Source organism: Mercenaria mercenaria, chromosome 2 (assembly GCF_021730395.1).
Source record: "Mercenaria mercenaria strain notata chromosome 2, MADL_Memer_1, whole genome shotgun sequence".
NCBI lineage: Eukaryota > Metazoa > Mollusca > Bivalvia > Venerida > Veneridae > Mercenaria > Mercenaria mercenaria.
Window position 1 is genome coordinate 101,019,926 of NC_069362.1, and position 23,054 is coordinate 101,042,979.

Here is a 23,054-nt window from a genome sequence, read left to right on the forward strand (position 1 = left end):
CTACGTGACAGGTGAGCTAACAAAACACGCGTCCGAATCTATAAAAAAAATCTAACGAATATCCTTGGTATCGTACTTTCTTTCAACATTAGAAAAGAGAACCGTCTTGTCGGTTAAACTTACCGGAGAGTAGCTGTGGATTATTTGGTCTCTTAGGCTTAGGCTTCCTTGGAGGTGGCGTGTATTCCCTTTCAATATGACGAGGTCTCCAGCCATAACTTTAATTTTACGGATACAATATAACATATTTATATTAACATTTCTATTGTTTTCGTAATATTTTAAGTTCAAAACTAGCAAGAAGCCTTAAAAAATCTTATAAGAAAGTATCCTTTTTCAACTCACAGATGCTTAGTAAAAGTACCTATGCAACACCCTATACAATATTAGACATGTGCTTCACCATCACAAAATATCCAAAGCTCCTCAGATAATATTGCAGCAACATCTGCTAACATATCCTTATTTTTCTTTTTAATATACAATTTTTAAAAATTTTTAGCAGACATGTCGATTTCGCGCTTAATGCCATGTTGTAATGGTTGGCAAAGTTTAATTAGACTCAGATAATTAGCAAACATACAATTTCGTAGCTTTACATACCTTCTCTTTCCACCTACACATGGACATTTGCAGCAGCATGGCATACAAACGTAGTTACAACAGACAAATAGTGTTACAACAGCCGTAATTGCGAGAAGTACCATTAGAAGTACGAACCAAATAATATTCCGTATGTCATCGAAAAATGTTTTGTACCTGAAAAGCAACATTTAAAAGAAAAACAAATGAATCATGTGATGGTTTGTGATATTACTCCGTTGAAATGTTTTGAATACGTTAAAAAGCAACACTTGAATCTGTTTTTTGTTTTTGTTTTTTTTTTTTTGCAAAAGAGCTACTTTTACTTTTAAGGAATCTGTTAAATGTCTTCTTGCACAAATGTACATCGGTTATATAAAGTCTCTTTTTGAAGCACATGAGTTATTGCAATGCTATACACAGTATGGTTTGAGACTAATTAGCAGCTTTTAATATAAACACACTGTCGTATACATCCGCTTAAGCTAAAGTACTTTAAAGTCCCCGCGTTTACTCTCATTCTAACTCGACGTACGAAAACCAAGGCTATTACATTTCTCGTCGGTAACCGTTACTATAAGAATTTATTTGTAATTTTTTCGATTGTTTATGTTTAAGAATCATATCAACCATGTTGGTCAGTATAAACCGGTGCGTATTTAATAAACTAATCAAAAATGCATTAAATTCTAAGATCAGTTCAATTCTATATCGTACTCAACCCAAACCGTTAAGAAATGAGCCGTGCCATGAGAAAACCAACATAGTGGGTTTGCGACCAGCATGGATCCAGACCAGCCTGCGCATCCGCGCAGTCTGGTCAGTATCCATGCTGTTCGCTAACAGCTTTCTCCGATTCCAATAGGCTTTAAAAGCGAACAGCATGGATCCTGACCAGACTGCGCGGATGCGCAGGCTGGTCTGGATCCATGCTGGTCGCAAACCCACTATGTTGGTTTTCACATGGCATGGCTCAAATAATTAATGACAGAGTTTTCACGAAAGTATCGCTTACATCGTGTTTATATTGATTTGAGGTAAAAATGAGACTTTGTTTAAAAATAAAAAGGTGTCGTTTCAAGTGTCGTTCATTTCTGCGCCCCGGTCATTGATATTTAAATCATGCTGGCCGTTTCTGAGAATATAGAGAAGGATAATTTAAAATTCCTGGAAAACAAAGTCATTGTTGTTACAAACGATAAACTTTTGTGTTGTTTTATGCAAGATTAAATCACCCCTTTTTTGTTCTTATTTATTTCTCCTTTTTCTGCATTTACGACTGTATCAGTCATATCAACAATCAATAGGGATTCACAAGACATTACTACACAAAGATGTGGATTGTCCTTACATTTACTTTATAGAAATTGAATCAATTTTGAAGAAACTTTGGCCCGTATATGTATTGAAACCGTCTTATTCCTGAAGACCATTGTGACTGAAGCAATAATTTTCGAAGAACAGCTCTACACGCTGAAGAGCGTTGACACGACTGACTCTGCAGTTCTGATTGTTCAAACGCAGATTTCGCACTATGTCAGATAGAGTCCATAAAGAGAATTCTTCGAGAAAAAGAAACCTCATTCAGTCGCTCCGTTACGCTCCTTTTCTCTCCATATCGTTTTCTTTTTTACGAAGAATTCACTTTATGAACTCTGTCTATAACCAGGGGAATACAGACATTTTTAGACTGTCCATATGAATTATAGAAAACCTATAATAAAGTTTATGGCTTACACCAGTCCTTTATAATATTCACCCTTAACTGCAATGCATTATTCATGATCTGAAGCCACGGGGTAATCTGCCTTTGGAATATTATGCAGACACTGCGCACGTGCGGTGCAGCAATTTGTCAGTTAAGGAAAGAGAAAAATATCACAGAGATATAGGTTGGGTGAATATGGAAAGTGTGGCAATGCCTGTTTGGCCTGTCTGTCCTGTAAATAATGCTGTACAATATTCCTTTTGCGGGCATATGCAATGTTATGAAAAGGCAAATGTTCCGTAAACATATTTGTAGTCAACGTAAAACGTAATGTTGCAAACCGGAATGTAGAACTTTGTCACTTTAAAACTTGCATGAAATAGATCCACTTGTTGCATTGAGTATGTGCACAACAGGGCCATTAGAATTTAAAAAATGTTTATGGAACCCGTCTGCAACTTTCTTTCAGCGATAACTGGTCGTTCTAACCCTTTTCAAAGCCTCTGTTTGTTGTTTATCCGCGTTTGGGGTCCAAAATAATATACCGATATCTTACTACGTGTGTGAAGCTCATAAAACATCCTAACGGGTTATTATATTTTAAAACGCTCATAATTTTGTTATGAATTCAAATAAATATATCATCACATTGAACTAAGGTTTGTTTAGAAAAAGAATCATATTTTGCCTCGTATCGGAAATTAGTGTGTTACAGAAGCATCCATATCCTAAAGTTTTTTTGCGCTCAATAGTTGTAGTAACATTGCTGAGAAATTAAAGTTTATTTGACCAAACGTTCAAAATTTTACTGAAATAATCACGTAATAATTCCTATTTCAGCCCATATATACACGAGCAAAGCGTCGATGTACGTGAATTAGCCTATTTAGACATGAACTGGTGTTCAGTTTTGGTCTTCAAAGCAATGGTTTACATTTGCATCATTCTCTTTACAGAAATAAAAGGTATTGTAATGTAATAGAAATTGAACATGTCGGAATAAAAAGGAGGATCGTAGTAAGAATTATTAAAATGGAATAAAAGGTATCGTAATAAATATACTCGAAGAGGAATAAAAAGTACGGTGATAGAAATCATACCTGTCGAAATAAAAAGTGTCGCATAAAAAATTCCTTACTGAATGAAATAAAAAAGTATCGTAAAAAATTATTCTTATCGGAATTAAAAGTATCGTAATGAAAATTTTTACCTATCAGGATAATTAGATGTAGTTGTTGTTGTGGTTGCCACTGTTGTGGTGGTGGACAAAATAATACTCAAGGTTCTGCTTATGCCAGGGTTCCTTTTGTCGGCCACGCCCACAAGAATGTCACATGTAGAGGAGGTGTTGTACGTTGTTATTGTATTAAGTACAGTAACATGTCCCGCTGAAAGGTAAGCAAATACTTTATACTGGCACTTTAGAGAGAAAACAAGGTTATATATGGTTTGCAAAGAAATGCGATTTATAAGTATATTGTACACACTGGTACGATGGATCAAAATTATACGTCCTGGATAGCATGATTTATTTGCTTTGCGCTAAAATACGAATGTGAAATTTTAATGAAAAAGAATTAAGCCAAGCAAAAATTGAAACTCATAATCAAACTTAAAAATATCTGGGCAATGTAGAAGGTATGACACGTGGTAGTTAATGTAGATATTCATGTTCAAAAAAGCTTAAGCACGATTATACTGTAATGACAACCACAAACATGCATCAATAAGGTCAATCCTAGTACAAGTTTAGTACATAGCTATGACTTCGTAAATAATTTCCACGTTCCTTTTACAGTTGCTGTATTGAAACAGTTTGTTAATAGACACAAAGTAAGACCTACATATATCACCTGTCATAACTAGCTATTATACAGCTTAGTCACATGAGTGATAAGATATAATGTAAAAAGCGAAAAACATGATTGATTTTACACATTGGACTTATGTATCAGAGAAACTTTATAATTTATTGACTTGATTTCAGAGTTGGTACACCTATTTAATATACCTCTAGAAAATTATTGTCACGATATGACTCTTTGTTTCTAAATATTTTATATTTATCATGTTTTGTAAAAAAAATAAACTGCAAAACAGCAAATAATCAGTTTTACTTACAGTCTAATACGTCAAATGGACAGTCAGAAGGATCAGCAGTAAAGGTGACCGTGACCGTATTGTCCTCGGGATCGGTAAAATCAACTGTAAAAACTACGGTGTCAGGCGGGGTAGACGTATCTACAGTAATTAATGTCCCTGTCGCTAATAAAAAGTGGTTATACATTATAAGAGTTCGACAAAACTAACTGCAATTTGATATGCTGTAAAGTGTTGTATATAGAAAAAGGCTGTGACTAAATACAGAGTTGGTGCGCCCGTGATATATTACAGACTCCGTTATATACCGGATTAACTGAATTTGAACAAAAATACCTTAAATGTATATATTTGTAACCATGGTGATTCTAACCCTAACCTTTAGTCAGTATATTATGCACATTATACACTAAATGCGTGCGGACATGCAAAAAAATGAGTATTTTTGCCGTGCGTTCCATTTGATAATAATTCCCCGCAAGCGCAATCGGCTGCACCAACTCTGCAATGATAAACATTCATAGAAAAATTGGTTGACCAAGAACGTTATTGTTTTGAATCCGTAGTTGAATATTCGCAATATGTTTATATTGCATCTCTGGACAACGCTGTCACTGCCAAGGTTACTAAGAACTTAGATTCAACCAAGTGAATTTAAAGCAGCACGCCACCAGATCTGCGACAATAGTTCAAGTATTCATAAAATGATTTCATAGCGTATCAATTGCGATAGGTGAATAAGAATAATTTTATAGTTATTCTAAATATTCAGATTATATCTAAAATATCGAAATTGTAGATAGTAAAATACATATGGATTTGTAACATTTTCAAAAGCGTTAGTCCGCAGTTTAAGTCATACATAAATTTGAAAGTTTGTAGTTGCACATACATTAAAATATAATTTTTTGTTTATTATATTCAATACTGTTGTCAATATCTAGCTGGTTTAGAAAAATGATATGTTAATTTTTATCTGGAGGCGTGTCGCTTTTAGAAACTGTAAAATAAATTCTTTGTTTAAAACATTATAATATAGGTTGACACTGTTTTCCATATCCGCGATCATCCTCTATTTCCAAAGAATCTGTCATTACAAACAACTCATACAATATACTTTAATGTAACCTAAATCGCTTTACGACATTCGCTAAAATCTTCAAATGTCTATATTAACTAGGGATTGTTTTTTCAAGAAAAACGTATGTCTCCCACCAATAACTACGCAGGAATTGTAAAATGGCACAGATTAAGGACCGTAACTCCAGAGAAAATCACTGAACTTTAACATTCCACTCATTTATACAACCTGTCTTGGCAGTGGTTTGGTGGTATCGGAGTAGTTGCCCGGAAAAAGTATAGCAAAAGAACTCAAAGTCCATAACTCTGCTGAAAAATTGAAAATCACTGAACTGGAATAATATGCAGAATGAGGCTTAGCACTGATCATTCCGTAAAGATTCTGTGGAAATCCGCAAAATGATATAAGAGAAGTGACCAAAACAAAAGTTTGATGAATGTTGAAAATCATCAAAGCATGATCGTTCTTATCAAAATTGGTGTAAATCCATCCAAAGGTGTCGGAAGAGTTGCATGGTCAAACCTTGTGATAGACATACGGACAGACAGACTTACAGAAAGACGTGAGTATTAAATCAATTGGTATTAAATCAATATGACTTGTCTCCTCTGCTACATTTTGGAGACATAAAGTATACTCGCCAACAATGACATTGTATACAAAGAAATGAATTCTGGAATAATAAAATGTACAAGTGTATCAAACAGGTACAACAGACAAGCGGCAAATCTCCGAGGAGAAACCGGTTTACTTATCTGGATGCAATTAATTATACTTTACCTGGTAGATTATTGATTACTGGTGGCGCGTTCGGTAAAAGATTAACTGTTATATTTCCACTGACAAAGTCCAGTCTATCGTCACATACAACTGTGATTGTATAATCTCGCTGACTATAATAATTGAATTGCCCCAATGATTCATTTACCTGCGACCGTGCATAGATCCCGTATTCTGCAATGGAAATTTAATTAAGATGAAATATTTAAGTGTGATATCCCAATCTCTTCAGATATTTCAGCATGACATTTATGTTGTGTTAGTTAGTGTACTGTTTGCTTTTTGAGCTTGATCATTTCAGCTTTGGTGGTTCAAATACTCCGGCTTTGATAGCATTGGGTATTGTTTAATCACCCCTAGGCTCTTTGCCTCTTTTCCATTTACAGGCACCATAACCGTAGATCCCCTCTTTAAATTCCATCTTGTTAAGTTCTGCCCATTCTTTTCTCTTTTTAGAAAACCATTGTTTCAACTTAGAACCATAGCCGCTATTCATGGAATTGCACTATTTCGATACCTGTAACATGTGTAAATGTTGCGTTCTGTTCAACCCGGTGCAAGAGGGCGTTAACGGTAGCTTGCATTTCCGTCACCGGCTATGAACAGCCTCCTTCAAACAGAACCTGTGACATTTTCATGTTATGTCGGGTTTAGGCGACCAGTGGTTTTCCACTTTTTCTAACGTAAATAAATCACAAGAAAATGCTCGTGCATCAAGCTTGTCTTCTACCAATGTATAGCTGTTTTCAGTTGCTAGAGATCGATGGTAAAACGTGGGACTTCAATATTTGTGTATCGACCATAGTCTTTGGAATATACAAGAATTTACTGGACATTGTGTCTTAAGCATATGCGAACATGTCAGAAAAATTATTCTTAATAAATTTTCTTTTCGGCTTGTCTGCACAGGTTATTAAATTTGGACGAGATTTTGAATGATATGTAAACTCTGCTTTAGAGTTTGACACTATTTGTACATGGAAAAGGGATTATAAAATATATTGTTTTAAAAATGCGCCACTGTTTTATCTAAAGTCAGCAAGCAAAGTGCAACAAAACCATCTGCAAGTATGAAACATGTCACCTGAAAATTATTGTTAGTCGGAAAGCGGTCAGCTGCAAAACAAAATCTGACATAAAATTACCATGTTTCATCTCAACCGGACTGTAATAAGCGTTGAGTAAACTAGTTACATGTATAACTGCAATATGTCCCAAATAGGAGCCAAATAATAACCAGACTGTAATAAGCGTTGAGTAAACTAGTTACATGTATAACTGCAATATGTCCCAAATAGGAGCCAAATAATAACCAGACATGAATAATACTACAATAAGGATATGCTTATGCTGACAAATGTATACGGCATTTCATTTAAATTTAATGGAAGCTGTAGGAGTTATGTGGCGAACAAAGTACAACAAAGGCAATGGCTTTAAAATTGATATTTGGATATTGAAATTCCGATGATGTCCTCGTATCCGCCATTTGTTAATAATATACAATGTACATATGTAGTTGTTATACGGGAAGTCCAAAACAAGGACCGTAACGCAAATGAAAACAATTGGACATCAAGTCAGTCCACGTTGATTATGCAAACCGAATTTGTTTCGAATTCCACGAAAACAATGTAGCACAAGTCGAGTAAAAATTAAAGTGTGACGGACGAACAATTTAAATTCTATTTGCATCTCGGGTCTTCAACACCGGGGACATGAATTGTCAATAATATGATACCACAAGAAGGAAGGTACTGATTTCGTTACATAAAGTCTGTTGACTGCACTTTTAAGTGCTTTTTTCAATTTTTTTCCTCATAGATTGGAAGCTAAAAAGGTATGCCAAGATAGTCAAATATTTCAACAGATGATTAAAAGTATATAGGGATATACACATTTTGTGTATTAAAGTCAGCAGAAGCCCGCGGGAATGTTCGGTCTCGGTCACAAACATATCCCAAGTGCTTCTGCAGACGGTAATATACCAAACAAACGTGTATTGTCGTTATTCTTGCATAAAAAAACAACAACATAACACGACGATTAAATGTATTCTTTTTATATGTGATGCCTTTACGATTCCGGTACATTTTTAAATTACCATTCTTGGAAACGGTTAAACATGTTTTAACTATCCATAACCAGAGCTCAGAAATCAACAATACTACAAACAGCACATAATGAAGGTTTAAAACCAGTATGTTAATCTCTTGTTATTGCAAACATGACATTACTAATAATACCAGGGGCCGTATTCATAAAGCATATTAAGTTTAAGAAATTAATTATTTACTTAAGTATTACTTAGGTAAGAAATTCATTTTACTTAAGTATCTTTGTTATTCATAAAACAACTTAATAAGTAATTATTGGCTTTTATTGTGGACGAAAACATTAAAAAAACAAACATTAATTTCAGACAGATGCAACATGCACAATTATGTATAAAGTGCTTTTATCTGAAAAACAGCACTTTAATCGTACTCACGCCGCCATTTTGTTTTCTGACTTAAGTCATTTCTTACGTATCTTAAGTTTAAGCTGTTTTATGAATAGGGCTTAAGTATTTTACTTAGACTTAAGCTGAAATCAACACAAACTTAAGTAAAATCCTCAACTTAAGGTATTGGACCCGTAATAGAGCGCCTCCTTTTTGAAGAGTATTCAATTCCTACCATAAACCTACTTTGACTGCAATTTTGAGGGGGGCGTAGGTTCAAACCCCACTGGGACCAAAAATTTTTTTTTCCATATTTTCCTTTTTTCTAGTAAGTTTTTACTTCTTTCAAGACTTATTATGGATGTATTGTACAAAAGCGGAAAATTTTCATTTTATAAGCGATTTCTTGCTGTTCAAAGTGAGTTTACCTCTGAATCAGGAGGGGTAGAGTTAGACATCTTTAAAAATACTGAGTTACATGCGGTAAAAGTTCTCTATTTTGCCTTCATTCTTTAGATTACATATTGTGGAAGAAATGCAGGTAGGTTTTACTTCTGCCCCAAGGTTATTTTTGAATGAAGTGAGCAAAATTCAAACCAGACCCACAGGATTCGACCTTAATTTTTCAATGTTGGAGTTAGAATTCTGTCTCATTAAATCTGTTTACTTGAGGCACCCTAGAAAAAATGATATTTACAGTTTTATTTTGTGTTTTATAATTGTTTAACAATAGTTTGATGTTTCTTTTATCAAAATTAATGCTGTAATGAATTCTCTGCAAACGTTTTAGATAGTGGCCATCTCACTGAAACTGGTCTCTACTTGAGCTTGAGGAGTACCATAAATTATACAAAATTAAAAAAAAACGGAACGGTAAAAGTTGTTTAAAATTTGCAACACAGTGCGAAACATGGTCAACTATTAAGAATATACTAAACAAATGCCATTTTTTAAACATCACTATTAGGGGTCCAATACCTTAAGTCAAAACTTATACATAAGATGCTTTATGAATACGGCCCCAGATGTCAGTCTATGCAGAAATACATTATACGTCCTTGATAAAGCATTTTAAAAATAAAAATAAAAAATCGGGTATAAACAGCACGTGAATTGCCTTGTTTGCACACGATTTTTCTCCCGTTAATACATGGACAAATCCAGTAAAAAAGTAGTTTTTTATGCAACATGCCCTTTTACTTTTCTTATTTGGTTTGAAAACAATACTAGATGTTACCATAGACAAATATACAACGCCGTTGGTCGCCTTGTTTAACCGTATGTTTTGACTTGAATGTGCATGGACTCTCTACGCTTGCCAAAAGGCCTCCTCTAAGGATTTACAATAAGTAAACAGTCTTTACCAAATTCATTAAGCCTTTACTCAAAGAAATAGACGTTGAACCCGCTGTTCTCATTTGAAAATTGCTTATTTACTATTTATTTTCATTTTATATGGACAGTCTCAAAATGTTCTGAATTCCCCTCGTTTGTTCTTACTACGACGCGGAGGACTGCATTAAAAGCGTCTTTCTTTTATATCAATCTCCACTCCTTTTGGATAAATAATAACAGTGATTAAGGTATACGCTAATTTTTTAATTTTATAAATGTTTCTCCGCTTATGTCAGAAAATTGTAATTTTGCGGATAAAGGCTAAATAGTTATGTATTTTTAAGATTTGTCAGACTGACACGCTGCAATTTTCGAAAGATCATAGTTCACCGACAACACGGGATATCTAAACTATCCTGTTTTAAATAATTGACTTAAACCATCAATGAAAGTAGCTAGGAAAGTAAACTAGAGCTAAACCATACACCGTTATGAGTTTGCGTTTAAACCTGGCTTTGCGAAAATTTTGTTCAAATAATGAATCTTGGCTTACTTCACGAAGTGGTCATAAGTGTCTTAAAACTATGGTGATGACCTAGATAATATTAAAGGTACCAAATAAAGACAAATAAAAAAATGTATAAATGAGCCTTGCCATGAGAAAACCAACATAGTGGGTTTGCGACCAGCATGGATCCAGACCAGCCTGCACATCCGCGCAGTCTGGTGGTCAGGATCCATGCTGTTCGCTTTTAAAGCCAATTACCATTAGAGAAACTGTTAGCGAACAGCATGACTGTGTCCTGACCAGACTGCGCCGATGCGCAGGCTGGTCTGGATCCATGCTGGTCGCAAACCCACTATGTTGGTTGTCTCATAGCACGGCTCAAATCTTAAAAAAAGACTACACATTTTGAAATATACATCTAAACATTACGATAGCCGTGCAATATTCCCTTCAAGTCAAAACATGTGCAGAGAAACGAATGATCTTTTGTATTTTTTTAGACTGACATGGGTGTGATTTTGTCCTACTTTCGTGTTTATCGTTTTTCCGTAACCAATCAGAAATTCTTCGGAATCACGTGATTTTATAATTAATTCAAACGAATGTCCGTTTAAAAACGCGCCAAAAATAACAGTATTTTTGTCTATTTCATGATAGTATAGTATAGTGGACGCAACTTGACCCCGATGGTTGACCTTTGTATAATAATACATAATAAGGCACAACCTATTATTGAAAAGGAGTGTACGTAAAACACGAGCTGCACGAGAAAAGGGAAATATAAATTTGTGTAAATATAAATTAGTGTATTAGAAAGTTTTAACTGATCAAATGTAAGTGTATATACTTTGATACTGCACTGTGTACAAACTAATTCCATATATATATATATATATATATAGATACCCTCATCAACCTTTATTTCTACAATGAAATAATCGATATGAATAATCAGCTGAAGGGTTGTTCGAGTCCTACGTCTGACCATATCTCTTTTGTCCCCAAATTTTATATGCAGACTTACTACTTACTTGAACAAACGTATCGTGATATTCATGGTTCATTTATTAACGGTAATCATATTTACCCGTTGTAAAAAAATGGAATAAAATTGTTTTAAAAGTATCGTAGATAAAAAAGACCAATAAATAACCTGTCATCAGCGATCCAGAAAAAAATACTACAAAAGGACAGAATTAAAATTCATGAAATATGATACTAGTACATAAAATAATGTAAAACAGGTATCGGTAACATTACAATACATTAAAGTATAAAAAAAAAGTCTATGTGATTTCGAACCCGTGATAACCTGCGTGGAAGTCAGACACCTTACCTCTACGCCAATGTGTCATCGGTTAATTTTATGTGTTACTTTAGTAATAAAGATACTTTCAGGATACAAATATTGCGTAAATTAACGAAAACGCCCGAAAATACTGTTGAAGATTAATGAGTGCCAGGTCAATACTTACGGACAATAACACGTAGATATGTTTAAATCCGCTTTGTCTTTAATATGATCTAATGTTTTTGAAGCGTTCGTGAATGAATTAGAAACCAGAGAAAAACAAACTTACACAAACTATGTAATTTTCTTTCTTAAATGCAAAATGAAAAAAAAATATATTGGACGGATGCAAGGTTCGAACCATCAAAACTATCGCTACAAAATAATTACATGTCTATCCACTCAACCTACTGCGCCTTCAAGCCAACTATTGAACTTACCTCCTATATCTTTTGTTTTAAAAGAGAGTGCTAAGTATCGATTGTTTATTTACATGTTGCTAAAAATAAAAACGCCATATTACCGTGCGGTATAGATATACCTTGATCTTCAAAATGACTTTTGGCGAGTTCATTAACTAAGGTGGATCTGGTATTCAGATCAACTCGGCTATGATTTACGTAAGAAATGGGTATGTAAGGTTTCAAATTAACCGAGTTGCGAGCAAAGACTGCACAGTGTATTGGTAATGTGATTGTCCCTGATACATGGCATGCACGCAACTTGTTGGTTCGAACCCCATTAGAATCTTTTTTATTGTACTATGAATTATAATTCAAAACGTACGTATCATATTCCATTGCCTGGACTTTAATATTTACTGTTTTTAATATTTTTTTCTTCATTTTTCCCATTCAATTTCTTTTATATTTTCTCTCAAAATTTATTTTATAACAGAAAAATATATTATTTCAATTCAAAAACAAGGTTAATCCTCAGATTCGCTGGCAGTGTCAGATTCTGAATCGTCCGTTGAATCATTAATGTTAATAACGACTGGTTCAGGAATCTCATCACGCGCAACTTGAACGTTCGCCAGCGTACATCCCTGCAATAGTTCTGCGCACCACACCCTTGCAGGCCCGTAGTCACACTGAGGCACAGGGAGGCCGAAGACCACTGTTTTTCTGCCAAGATTATGAGAAAAATGGATATGTTTTGAGACACCATGTTTTAAAGTATAACCGAGTTGAGGCACTATCAATTCGTTTTATGTTCATTAAACTACTTTCTCCGATTTGTTTTTAATATCACGAATAATTATACTATAGCATACTGTTCGTACAAGCTATGAGCCCGTTAGTTTGTATTCCAGCTTATACTGTCGCTGCCAGTTGGTTCATGTTCTTGTTTTTTTTTTAAGACGGCGTAAAAAAATCGCTGGAGCCGGAGCATATACATTTTTCATGAGCTATTTTATGTTAAATAGTCCTAGGTAAACCCTCCCCATAAAAATCGTCAGAAATCGGGCTAAAAAATTCCGAGATACTTGCGCAAGAATTAGTCTGACAATTCATAAAACATGACTATAATTAGCATGTTATTTAATGTTGATTTTGTCACAAAATGTCTTTTGTCAATACCAAATAAAGTACCTCAGAATGTCCAGAATGCACCAGATGGAACCATTGTTTTCAAATTTTTCAGGGGGGGGGGGGGGCCATGCCCCCGGACCCCACTAATTGTTCTATACTACCAATGTCAATGTTTTACGCCCCCTCTAACACCAAATCCCGTATCCGCCCCTTGAGCATGCCACAAGACCTTCGTAGAAAAGTGCCTCCCCTATATTTTACCTCTGGCTACGGGCCTGCCTGGTTGAAATCATGGAAGATGATGTTATTCTTTGTCTTCTCATTCTATTGTCTGGCATCTTTCCAAGTAACAAATTTTTATGTCATAGATCTGCTGACGCCGGTGAGTGCAGAGATTCTCTCCCGGGCACGAGCATGTGAAAGTTTCAAACCAGATTCCTTCTCTTCCATACAAAATTTGTACACGTTTCCAAGTATTTCTCTAGCGTCATCGCTGTTTCTACACACCGGTTTCGACATTGTTACTGGTACATATTTTACACAAAGTATAATCAAAAACTTGCTTTTATAAAAGTGCACGTTTATTTCGTGAAAAAAGCTGAATATTATACAATGTAGTTATCAAAAAAGAAAAAGTCACCTTTTTCCGGAATTCGAACCCACACCTACATCTCATACATTGTATGCTACGTTCACTCTAACCTACTGCGCCAACGAGACAAGTTTAGTACGTCCAATTGGTTGGTGTCTTTTTATGTATAAAATATATATTCAGTACACTATAGCACCCCTTTATTTGGATTAGTTCAATACTAAAAGTACATTTACGCCCGAATGCACAACGTATATTTATACTTTCATTTGGTCAGATCAGATACAGAGGGTCATATTTTCAGTACATATGAAGTCTGAGCTACAAACTCTAGGGTTTCCATATAATAATCGTTCTGGCATTAGTAGTGGATCTTTAACAAATGATGCGATTCATTTGACTCGTGTTGCCCTAATTGTTTCCGTGCTTATACGTTCTCTTTTCTCATATTTTTGTACTTATGTATACAAACTGGGAATATATTAAATAAACATGAAACTTCAAAAGTTTTGTCGCGATTTTGATCCCTAGGTAACGTATATGTTTGCCTCTGCGACCTCTGATTCATGCAGAGAAACTGGATGTTACTTGTGGAGAATAGGTAAGTACTGATGCAGAATCCAGGATCATTGATTTTATTAACTGCCCATGCTACAGAAATTAATCAAAGCCTTGAAATGCCTGATGGTTGCGGGTTTTTGGTAGATTTATTTTGTGTTTAAATGCCAGTCTATGAATATATATGACGAGAAACAAATACAAATTTAATGTGCCTCATATCTAAGATAACTCTGCCTGACCCAGCTTGTGATGTAACCATGGGCTGGAATACCTTATCATTGATAGATTTTTAATAATATAAATGATCAGTGCGAGTGAACACAGGTTGAATAAGAACTGCTTGTTCATCCGCACTGTTCATGAATGGGACTATTTTGTATAGCACATGAACATCCTTTGTATGTGATATGGAAAAAAATAAAGATCGCATGGTTGTCAGAAATAAACTTTAACTTTGATAACGGGATAAACCCGCAACCAAAAATGAAGCTAAACGCAAGAAAAACGTTGACTTCCAAAGATATTCACAAACAAATAACTAACCATTGGTAGCTGCGCCAGTAAGGTTTGTGAAGAAAAATGGTGGGACGTTTGCAGGAGAGACTGATATTGACACGTCAGCAATTCCAGAAGAGTCGCTACATGTGAATGTTGAAAGGATAACTTCCGAAGTGATGCCTTCGGGTGTAGAGGTAGAACTTGAAAGACCGCTGAGTTGTGGTGGCTGTTAAAATAAAGAATTAAGAGCTATCACTGAAGGTGGTTGTTTCACTACAAAGTATGATTTACATTTATCATCTTAAATATTACAAATTCGAAATGTAAAGTACAAAAAGGGATACTTCTCTAATTATAAAAAGAGTTATGTTTAATTTTTCACTGTACACTTTTATCAGTGAGATATATAATCGTGCCAATGTAATTCTTTTTGTGTCTAAATTATTGTTTGAACTGTTTTAGATACAGAGGGTTGGATATTTTGGTCAAAGTAATATTAATATTGTTCTCTCAAACTCGTTTTTTATAGTCGAGGAGTTAGGTGAATACACGATCATTGGGTTTCCTTAGAAGTCAATTCGTTTCATTTAAGTACAACCACAATTAACTTTTTCTTTCTTTTAGCTTTTGGTACTCGCTTCAGAAGATTATATTTTAACGGTCAGTTGTTTGACTGGTAACTTGATAATTATCTTCGGCTTCTTAATTATTCTATGACAGGTAGATTAAAACTATGAAAGTTTCGGGGTGATAATTCAATACTTTTCTATTTCTTTGAATGAATTAAGTGAGTGGTATAAATACATACAGAGATTTATTCTATGAAAGGGTTGTTAACCTTTAGACTTCTGACGGTAAATGATTCTGCCTCTGCGACCAGCGCTGTCCAAAATTAGCTGTACTTAGGTACAGGCTGATCATGGTCTGCACTATCAGTAAGTATTCAGTGAACACCCCTTCGAATAATAAATGGTACTGTCCAAAGTGAATGATGGACCAGTCCATTTAAGAAATTTAGCAAGGTAAAGGTTAAGCAAAGAGTGCATTTATACTTTTTCTACTTACTGTATTTATAATAGTAACAGTAACAGTGCCCGTCACAGTTTGCTCACAGAGATCTTCAGCGGTAATAGTCAAAGTTCTTGGCCCGCTCTCACCAGTCAACGAAGCCTTTACAATAACTGTTGCTTAAATACATATAAGAACATGAACAAATTAGTGTTACTGAAAATATATTCTTCTTTTGGTATATATGAAACAACTTTTTACATAAAAATTTAGGATTCGTAATACGGTAAATATATCACATCACAAATACATTCGAAGGACCGCCCATATTTCATTTACTATTTAAAACATAGGAACATGTTTATTATTTTGATTTTAACAACGCAAATAAATCACATTTTCCGTAGTACATTTTCAGCAATACGTCATTCGGGTGATATGGTGTTACAGTTTACCCAAATAAGTAGAAAGAGTTGCATTGAACTTTTCAATATTTGTTCTTTTTATATAACTGCTCGCAAACAATTGATGAACAGAATAAAAAATGCAAAAACGCAAAAATAAAATTTTTTTGAAACTAGTGAGCCATTTGGTTTTGCAAACATTAGAGTAGCGTAGTGTCAGATTAGGAAAATAACACCGAGCACATAACATGAGTGTAGCAAAAATAGGCCGTAATCTTCTCTCCGTAGAACATGACGCCAGAACATGGTGTAGTTGAAGGTTTCGCAAAACTCGCAGTCTTCACCGATCTCTCATTTACATGATTAAAACTATGAAAATGAATACGTAGAATAAATGAGAGAATCGTCTTGGCCTTAAACCAAATCCTCATAATAAGGTTGTCTCAATGACTGATTTTAACAATGACCAAATACAAAGGTAGTCTATTTTAGTTTGAATCATCATAAAAAATAATTAAACATATCAGATGACTGAAAAGTTACCTTATATACAAGTGAGAAACCAAGTGGATATATTGCGAGAACTATGAACGTTGTTCTAAGCGTTAGTTTACCCAAATTAATGCGACATAGATACGCATGCGTAAAACGTATTGCGTAAGTTTAAACTTAAGGTAGTTCTCCACGTTCGGATCGAAATTCTTTCTACAATGTAGAGTCTGATTAAACTCACGCTAATTTTAAGACATTATTTTGAATTCTTAACATGTGAGATGTTTTAATATCATATTTTAACTTTAGAAAGATAGTAACAGTGTCATTGTAATAAATTTACACACAGGTCGTCATTAATTCATAAAATTATTTTCATTTCCGCACGCCTCAGGCTTTATTCTACGTTTTCTGGATAAATGACGTTACGCCATCACGTCCGGTTTATCAAACGTGGAGAAACACCTTAAGGTAGTTCTGCACGTTTAGATCGATTTCTTTTCTATAATGTAGAATTTGATTAAACTCTGATTTTTCAAAACTTCAGAATATACCTAAAAAATTCAGCAAATAAAAAAGATAGGATCGTGTGCTTGATGTTTTGCTAGACTGATTTGAAAAAATTTGACCGCACGCACTTTTCATAATGGAAGTCTATGGGAAAATCATAACTTTCATAACATTTTCGCGAATAGAAATTTCTCTACAAAGTAGAATTTAATGAAACTTCCCACAGTTGTAAATAAACATATGGTCTATAATGTGGTGAAATAAAATATATATACTCAGTTCCAAAAGAAAGTGTGCACTTTTTAAGTTTAAATATTTCAAAAAATTCCCCCACGTTTTTGTTTCATTTTTTCATACACTAACTCTCAGGTATAACTCAAAATCTAAAATGCACACCAATTTGTTTACGAACTGATTTAAATTTTGGTACCAAACATTATAAGTTTTCATGAAAATAACCGAGAAAAAATAACAGAAAACTAAGTGCACACTTTCTTTTGGAACTGAGTGTAGGTCCGTGTGCTTAATTTTGAGATAACTGAGCACGATTAAAGTGGACCGCACTTTTCACGCTAATTTTAAGACATTAATTTGAATTTTTTATGTGTCAGATGTTTTAATATCATATTTTAACTTCAGAAAGACAGTAACAGTGCCATTGTCATACATTTACTTATAGTTTGCTATTAATTCATAAAATGATTTTCATTTCCGTACTCCGAATCTAGGTTTTATTCTACGTTTTCCGAATAAATGACGTTACGCCATCACTTCCGGTTTATCAAACGTGCAAAACTACCTTAAGTTAAAACTTATATGCTATTTTATAAAATAAATGAATAATTTACCGTGATAAAACTTAAGTTCGTTAGCTAAATTTCAATTGTTTTGCATTCTTACCTGTTCCATCGCCGTTGTCAGTTATATCAAACAATGTGTCTGACATCGCCAGTTCAAGCTCGTCCGCATTATCGGCGTCTGTAAATGTTACTGTTCCCACGGGATCATTTATAGCAGCCCCATTGTCTATGGCACCGACATCTGTCCCGGAGAAAGTTGGATACGTGGCTGAATGATAAATGTTTATACCAAATGTAAGGGTTTATGTCATTGTAAAAGGAACCATGAGCAGTACATACATCTGCAGACTCTGAAATTATCTCATTATTTATTTTAAAATAAACAACTTTGGAAGCAAATGTGTGGGATTTTACATATAGCAGCATTTAAATAAATAGCCATTGAATAACGAAATAAACTCTCTACAAGTGTAGATGGGTTCTAATTTGTAATTTAACATCTGGACAGCTTGCCTTTCTACACTATTTGCAATCTCTATACAGAATAATAAAGAATTTACTACAATATTTTCTCTTTATTTTGTGACACCCTCCTCACCTTCAACTTATTTTCTGCTCTACTTATAATAAACGCGACCAAAGGGATTATTATCGAAAATTTACAATCAGACTTCAAATACAATATACCAGTAGTCTTTATTTCAAAAAGGATGAAATAATTTCTTTTATCCTACCTTCATGCGAAATAAAGGCCAAAATCTAGGAGTATAATAAATAATCGAGCCGCTCCATGAGAAAACCAACATAGTGCGTTTGAGACCAGCATGGGACCAGACCAGCCTGCTCATCCGCGCAGTCTGGTCAGGGTCTATGCTGTTCGCTACGGGTTCCCTAATTGCAATAGGCTTTGAAAAAGCGAACAGCATGGATCCTGACAAGACTGCGCGGATGCGCAAGCTGGTCTGGATCCATGCTGGTCGCAAACGCACTATGTTGGTTTTCTCATGGCGCGGCTCAATTTTGTTTTATAAGGTCAGTGACTAAATAAACTTTTGGCGGACTTCTTTATTTATTTATTTGTTTCTTTTTTTTCTTTTTTTTAAACAACGCCATCTTGTTTTCGAGTACAACTGCGAAAAGACATATTTATGCATTTATTTTTATAAACGCACTTTTATTAGGTACGTGAGACTATGTCACTATCGTATAGAGTATGCCTTGACTTTTGCAACTAAACTTGGGATCAAAAACTTCACTTGGCAGCAAATTAAAATTCATTCATGTTCAGCAGTACAAAGAGGTCGGGTATAAAACAAAAGGTTAGCTTTTTTTTTATAATAATCGGAATATTAATGCAGTATGTGTGTTTTCTTTTTTTTAACTATAAGGCAAACACATATCTAGTTGGTGGTAAATTTCAATTAGAAATGATTTTAAATCAGAAGGTCGGATAAAAAGAACATAGGTTACTGTCTTTATAAATTTAGATTTATTAGGTTTGACTACGGCATGTCAAACGTTGCTAAATTATGTATGCATGTTATTATTATTGTATGTTTGTTATTGTTATTCAATGTCTTGTCATTCATATTCTAAAAGTCATTATTGTTATTCTATATTTCGTTATTCTTATGAATGACACGACATTGAATAACAATAACAAACATACAATAATAATAACATACATATATAATTTAGCAACGTTTGACATGCCATATTTGACTACGAAAAAAATAAAAGTTATATTTTCTTCGCCTCACCTTATAAATTTCTTTTTTCTTAACTTGATATGTCAATAGGTTTACTTGTTTTTTTCGAATTTAAAAGTTTGAATAGATAAAAACCATATTGTACAATACAGTCACTTAAGTGTACAATACAGTCACATAAGTGTACAATACAGTCACATAAGGTCTATTATAAGTTCAATCCATAGTATGTTTTCATTCAAGTGTTGTAGAAACATATCTTTTTACCTATATCAAATCTATTCCAGTCACACTTACATGCTACAACTTCAGCGCCTATTCCCCATTCCATGCTTTCTGACGATGCAGCAGACCAGTTTTCATCTGTAGCGGTATTTACGCCAGCTGCAGCTTGATACCAGCCAGTGGCTCTATTTCCACCATCCTTATAACCAACTACTTCAGCCCCAGCGGCATACCTGAAATGAATGCTAACCGTTTAAAGTTCAATAAAAGTGTGCCTTTTACGCTTAAAGAACTACATGTATACCATAATTATATACATCCCCTGTTGCCATTGCCAAATGATTGTTAAAGATATCCAATGCTCATCTTAAAGTTGAATAATTTATCTTTAGATATTTACTTCAAATGTTTAAAACCCTTAACGGATGTATTTTACTTTACTAAATATATATGTAGTATCAGTTGATTGTTAAATCAAAGCCCTGAAAGAACTGATATCCAGTGCTTATTGATTGATATTTCAGGGTTAGGTCTAGGGTTAACTTCGACTTTCCTAGAATTTGGCACCACTTATGCTGTTAACAGATCAAAACGCCGTCTCTCCATGCTGTTAACCAATCAAAGCTCACGGAATTTCATTCATACGTGTTGCATTACGAGTAGAATTTAGCTATGCGCGAGAATGTATTCATGTAGAAAAACTGATACAAAAGACAGAGTGAGCGGAGCGATTCCGAATATTTCGAATGTGAATATAAAGTTCATAATTATTCTAGAATCCGTTGCTGCTTGCTTTTGTTGTTTAAAATGGTAGTCCTTAGTTGCTCACACACTAACACAATACCAAGGTTATGAAAGATAAATGTCGGACTATTTTTTACACGTCTAGAATATTTGTGTAATGCGGTCACATAGAAATAGAAGGAAAACTCAAACGACACGAAGTTGAAACTTGATAGTTGATTGAGAGCTGATGCCAGTTGCTAAAGCTCTGGCTAAAAACAGCCAGTGTTTCAGTGGTAGCTAGTATACATTTATTTGTAGTGTTTACAGTGTGTACTATTTCAAACCAAATGCATAGTACTACAGTAACTCATACACATAAACTTGTTAATCTTATGTTCATATAAAAGATATAAAGTAATTGTTCATGATTTTAGACATGCAATTTGGATTTAATATACCTTAAAATAAAGCTTGTAAACTGAAATATAATTAATCTTAAACGTGTAAACTACAAGTGATATTTTAAGGATTAATGCCACAGCTATTTTATACCCTCTTTTATGTGTTTATAGGTTCGATAGTTGCATTTAATGCATTTTCAACGGTATTCAAATATCTAACTAACTTGCATTTTCAATGATAAAGTAAACGATATGTGTTATAAACTTAAAATGAAGTTTATAGCTGTTGTATAAACTTATCTTCCGGTGTCACTAGATATAAGTTGATGAAATCTCCCGGCGGCGTCAGGTTTAAGCCGAAGGAACGAACCGACTTACCACTTTGACAATCTTACCGAGTCATCAAGTAAAAGTCGAAGGAACGAATCAACTCACCATCCTATACAATCGTTTGGCTTCACAAGATACCTAATCGCAGGAGTAAATTCCACATCTTCATTATCTGTAAAGTAATGTCAAAAGCTCATGATCAAAAGACATGTAGACCAGCTGTAAACACCCTTAAGTTAAAATTCAGCTTTCCAGCAAGAAAATCAACAAGGGCATAGGAAGGGAAATATCTAGAACAAAAAGAAAAATTGTGAAACACAAAATTAAGTAAGTTTTTTTCACTTTTGTGTTCAAAGACTTACTGGCGAAGAATAAAATAAACTGAACTGTAATGAAAATATACATATTATTACAAAGTTAAGAATTGTCATTAACGACACAGTCATGGTTTAGCGATAAATTTGGGTCAATTTGATATAATTTTGACTAATGAAATCCTATATATAGAAACAGTTGTGGTATTAAAGCGTATGTATCATTCTACTTTTGAGTATTAATTATCATTTATGTTATTTGCCTTTGATCCGATATACTTTATTGTGAACTAACTCTCTCTGTAAATAACAATGGGCATGTATGTCTTTCCTTTGCCACGATGATGTTGATCTTAAAGTATGTGAACTTTTTACAATAGTATATACTTCACAGTATAAAATTTGTACCATATGCTGTGTCTTTTGTCTTTTGAGTATCATGCTGATCTTGTGTTTCGTTTCGACACGATCAATATTTGAGCCGCACCATGAGAAAACCAACATAGCGCATTTGCAAACAGTGCGGATCCATACCAGCCTTCGCATCCGCGCAGTCTGGTCAGGATCCATACTGTTCGCTTACGGTTTCTCTAATTGCAGTAGGGGTTGAAAGCGAGAAGTATGGAATCTGACTGTTCTGGATCCATTCTGGTCGCAAATGCACTACGTTGGTTTTCTCATGGTGCGGCTCATTTTGATTAATAACGACAATTACATACGGTTATCATTTATTACTCATGTTCCCGTGATATATTTGTTTCTGAAAAAAATAATTTAAAAAATACACTTCGTACAAATATTGCCTTTAGATTTGTCATACAGTATATTTCGGTTTGTAAAACGCATGGATTTGTAATTCAAAACTATCTATTATTATGCTAACAGGGTTCGCTAAATTATAAACGAGCTATAATTGTAAATTGTATATACTTATTTTCCGATTTCAAGCTAGCTAGATGTCAGCTAATACGATTTCAACCGTCTAAATCCATATCACGATTTTTACCTGATGCGGCAGTATGTGCAGTAGAGCTGATAAGTCGATAGGATCCGGAGATAGTAGGTCGCCATACCTGTAACTGAACATTTCCGGCAGCGAACGATCTATAACGCCACTCGGA

The 23,054-nt window shown here is 34.3% G+C and overlaps 1 protein-coding gene across 1 annotated transcript in view; it reads right to left on the reverse strand.

The window, feature by feature from the left end:
• The window catches only part of LOC128549844 (serine-rich adhesin for platelets-like), a 28,089-nt gene extending 5,417 nt beyond the window's left edge, over window positions 1-22,672 (reverse strand). Inside the window, exons 1-11 of the mRNA XM_053527520.1 lie at window positions 22,669-22,672; window positions 21,725-21,791; window positions 20,235-20,395; window positions 18,329-18,496; window positions 16,080-16,201; window positions 15,060-15,240; window positions 6,252-6,425; window positions 4,412-4,555; window positions 3,501-3,678; window positions 604-759; window positions 124-218 (exon numbers count right to left, since the gene is read on the reverse strand). Coding sequence (XP_053383495.1) covers window positions 124-218; window positions 604-759; window positions 3,501-3,678; window positions 4,412-4,555; window positions 6,252-6,425; window positions 15,060-15,240; window positions 16,080-16,201; window positions 18,329-18,496; window positions 20,235-20,395; window positions 21,725-21,791; window positions 22,669-22,672 — 1,450 coding nt within the window. The remainder of the gene's footprint in view (window positions 1-123; window positions 219-603; window positions 760-3,500; window positions 3,679-4,411; window positions 4,556-6,251; window positions 6,426-15,059; window positions 15,241-16,079; window positions 16,202-18,328; window positions 18,497-20,234; window positions 20,396-21,724; window positions 21,792-22,668) is intronic.
• Window positions 22,673-23,054: the final 382 nt, after the last annotated feature.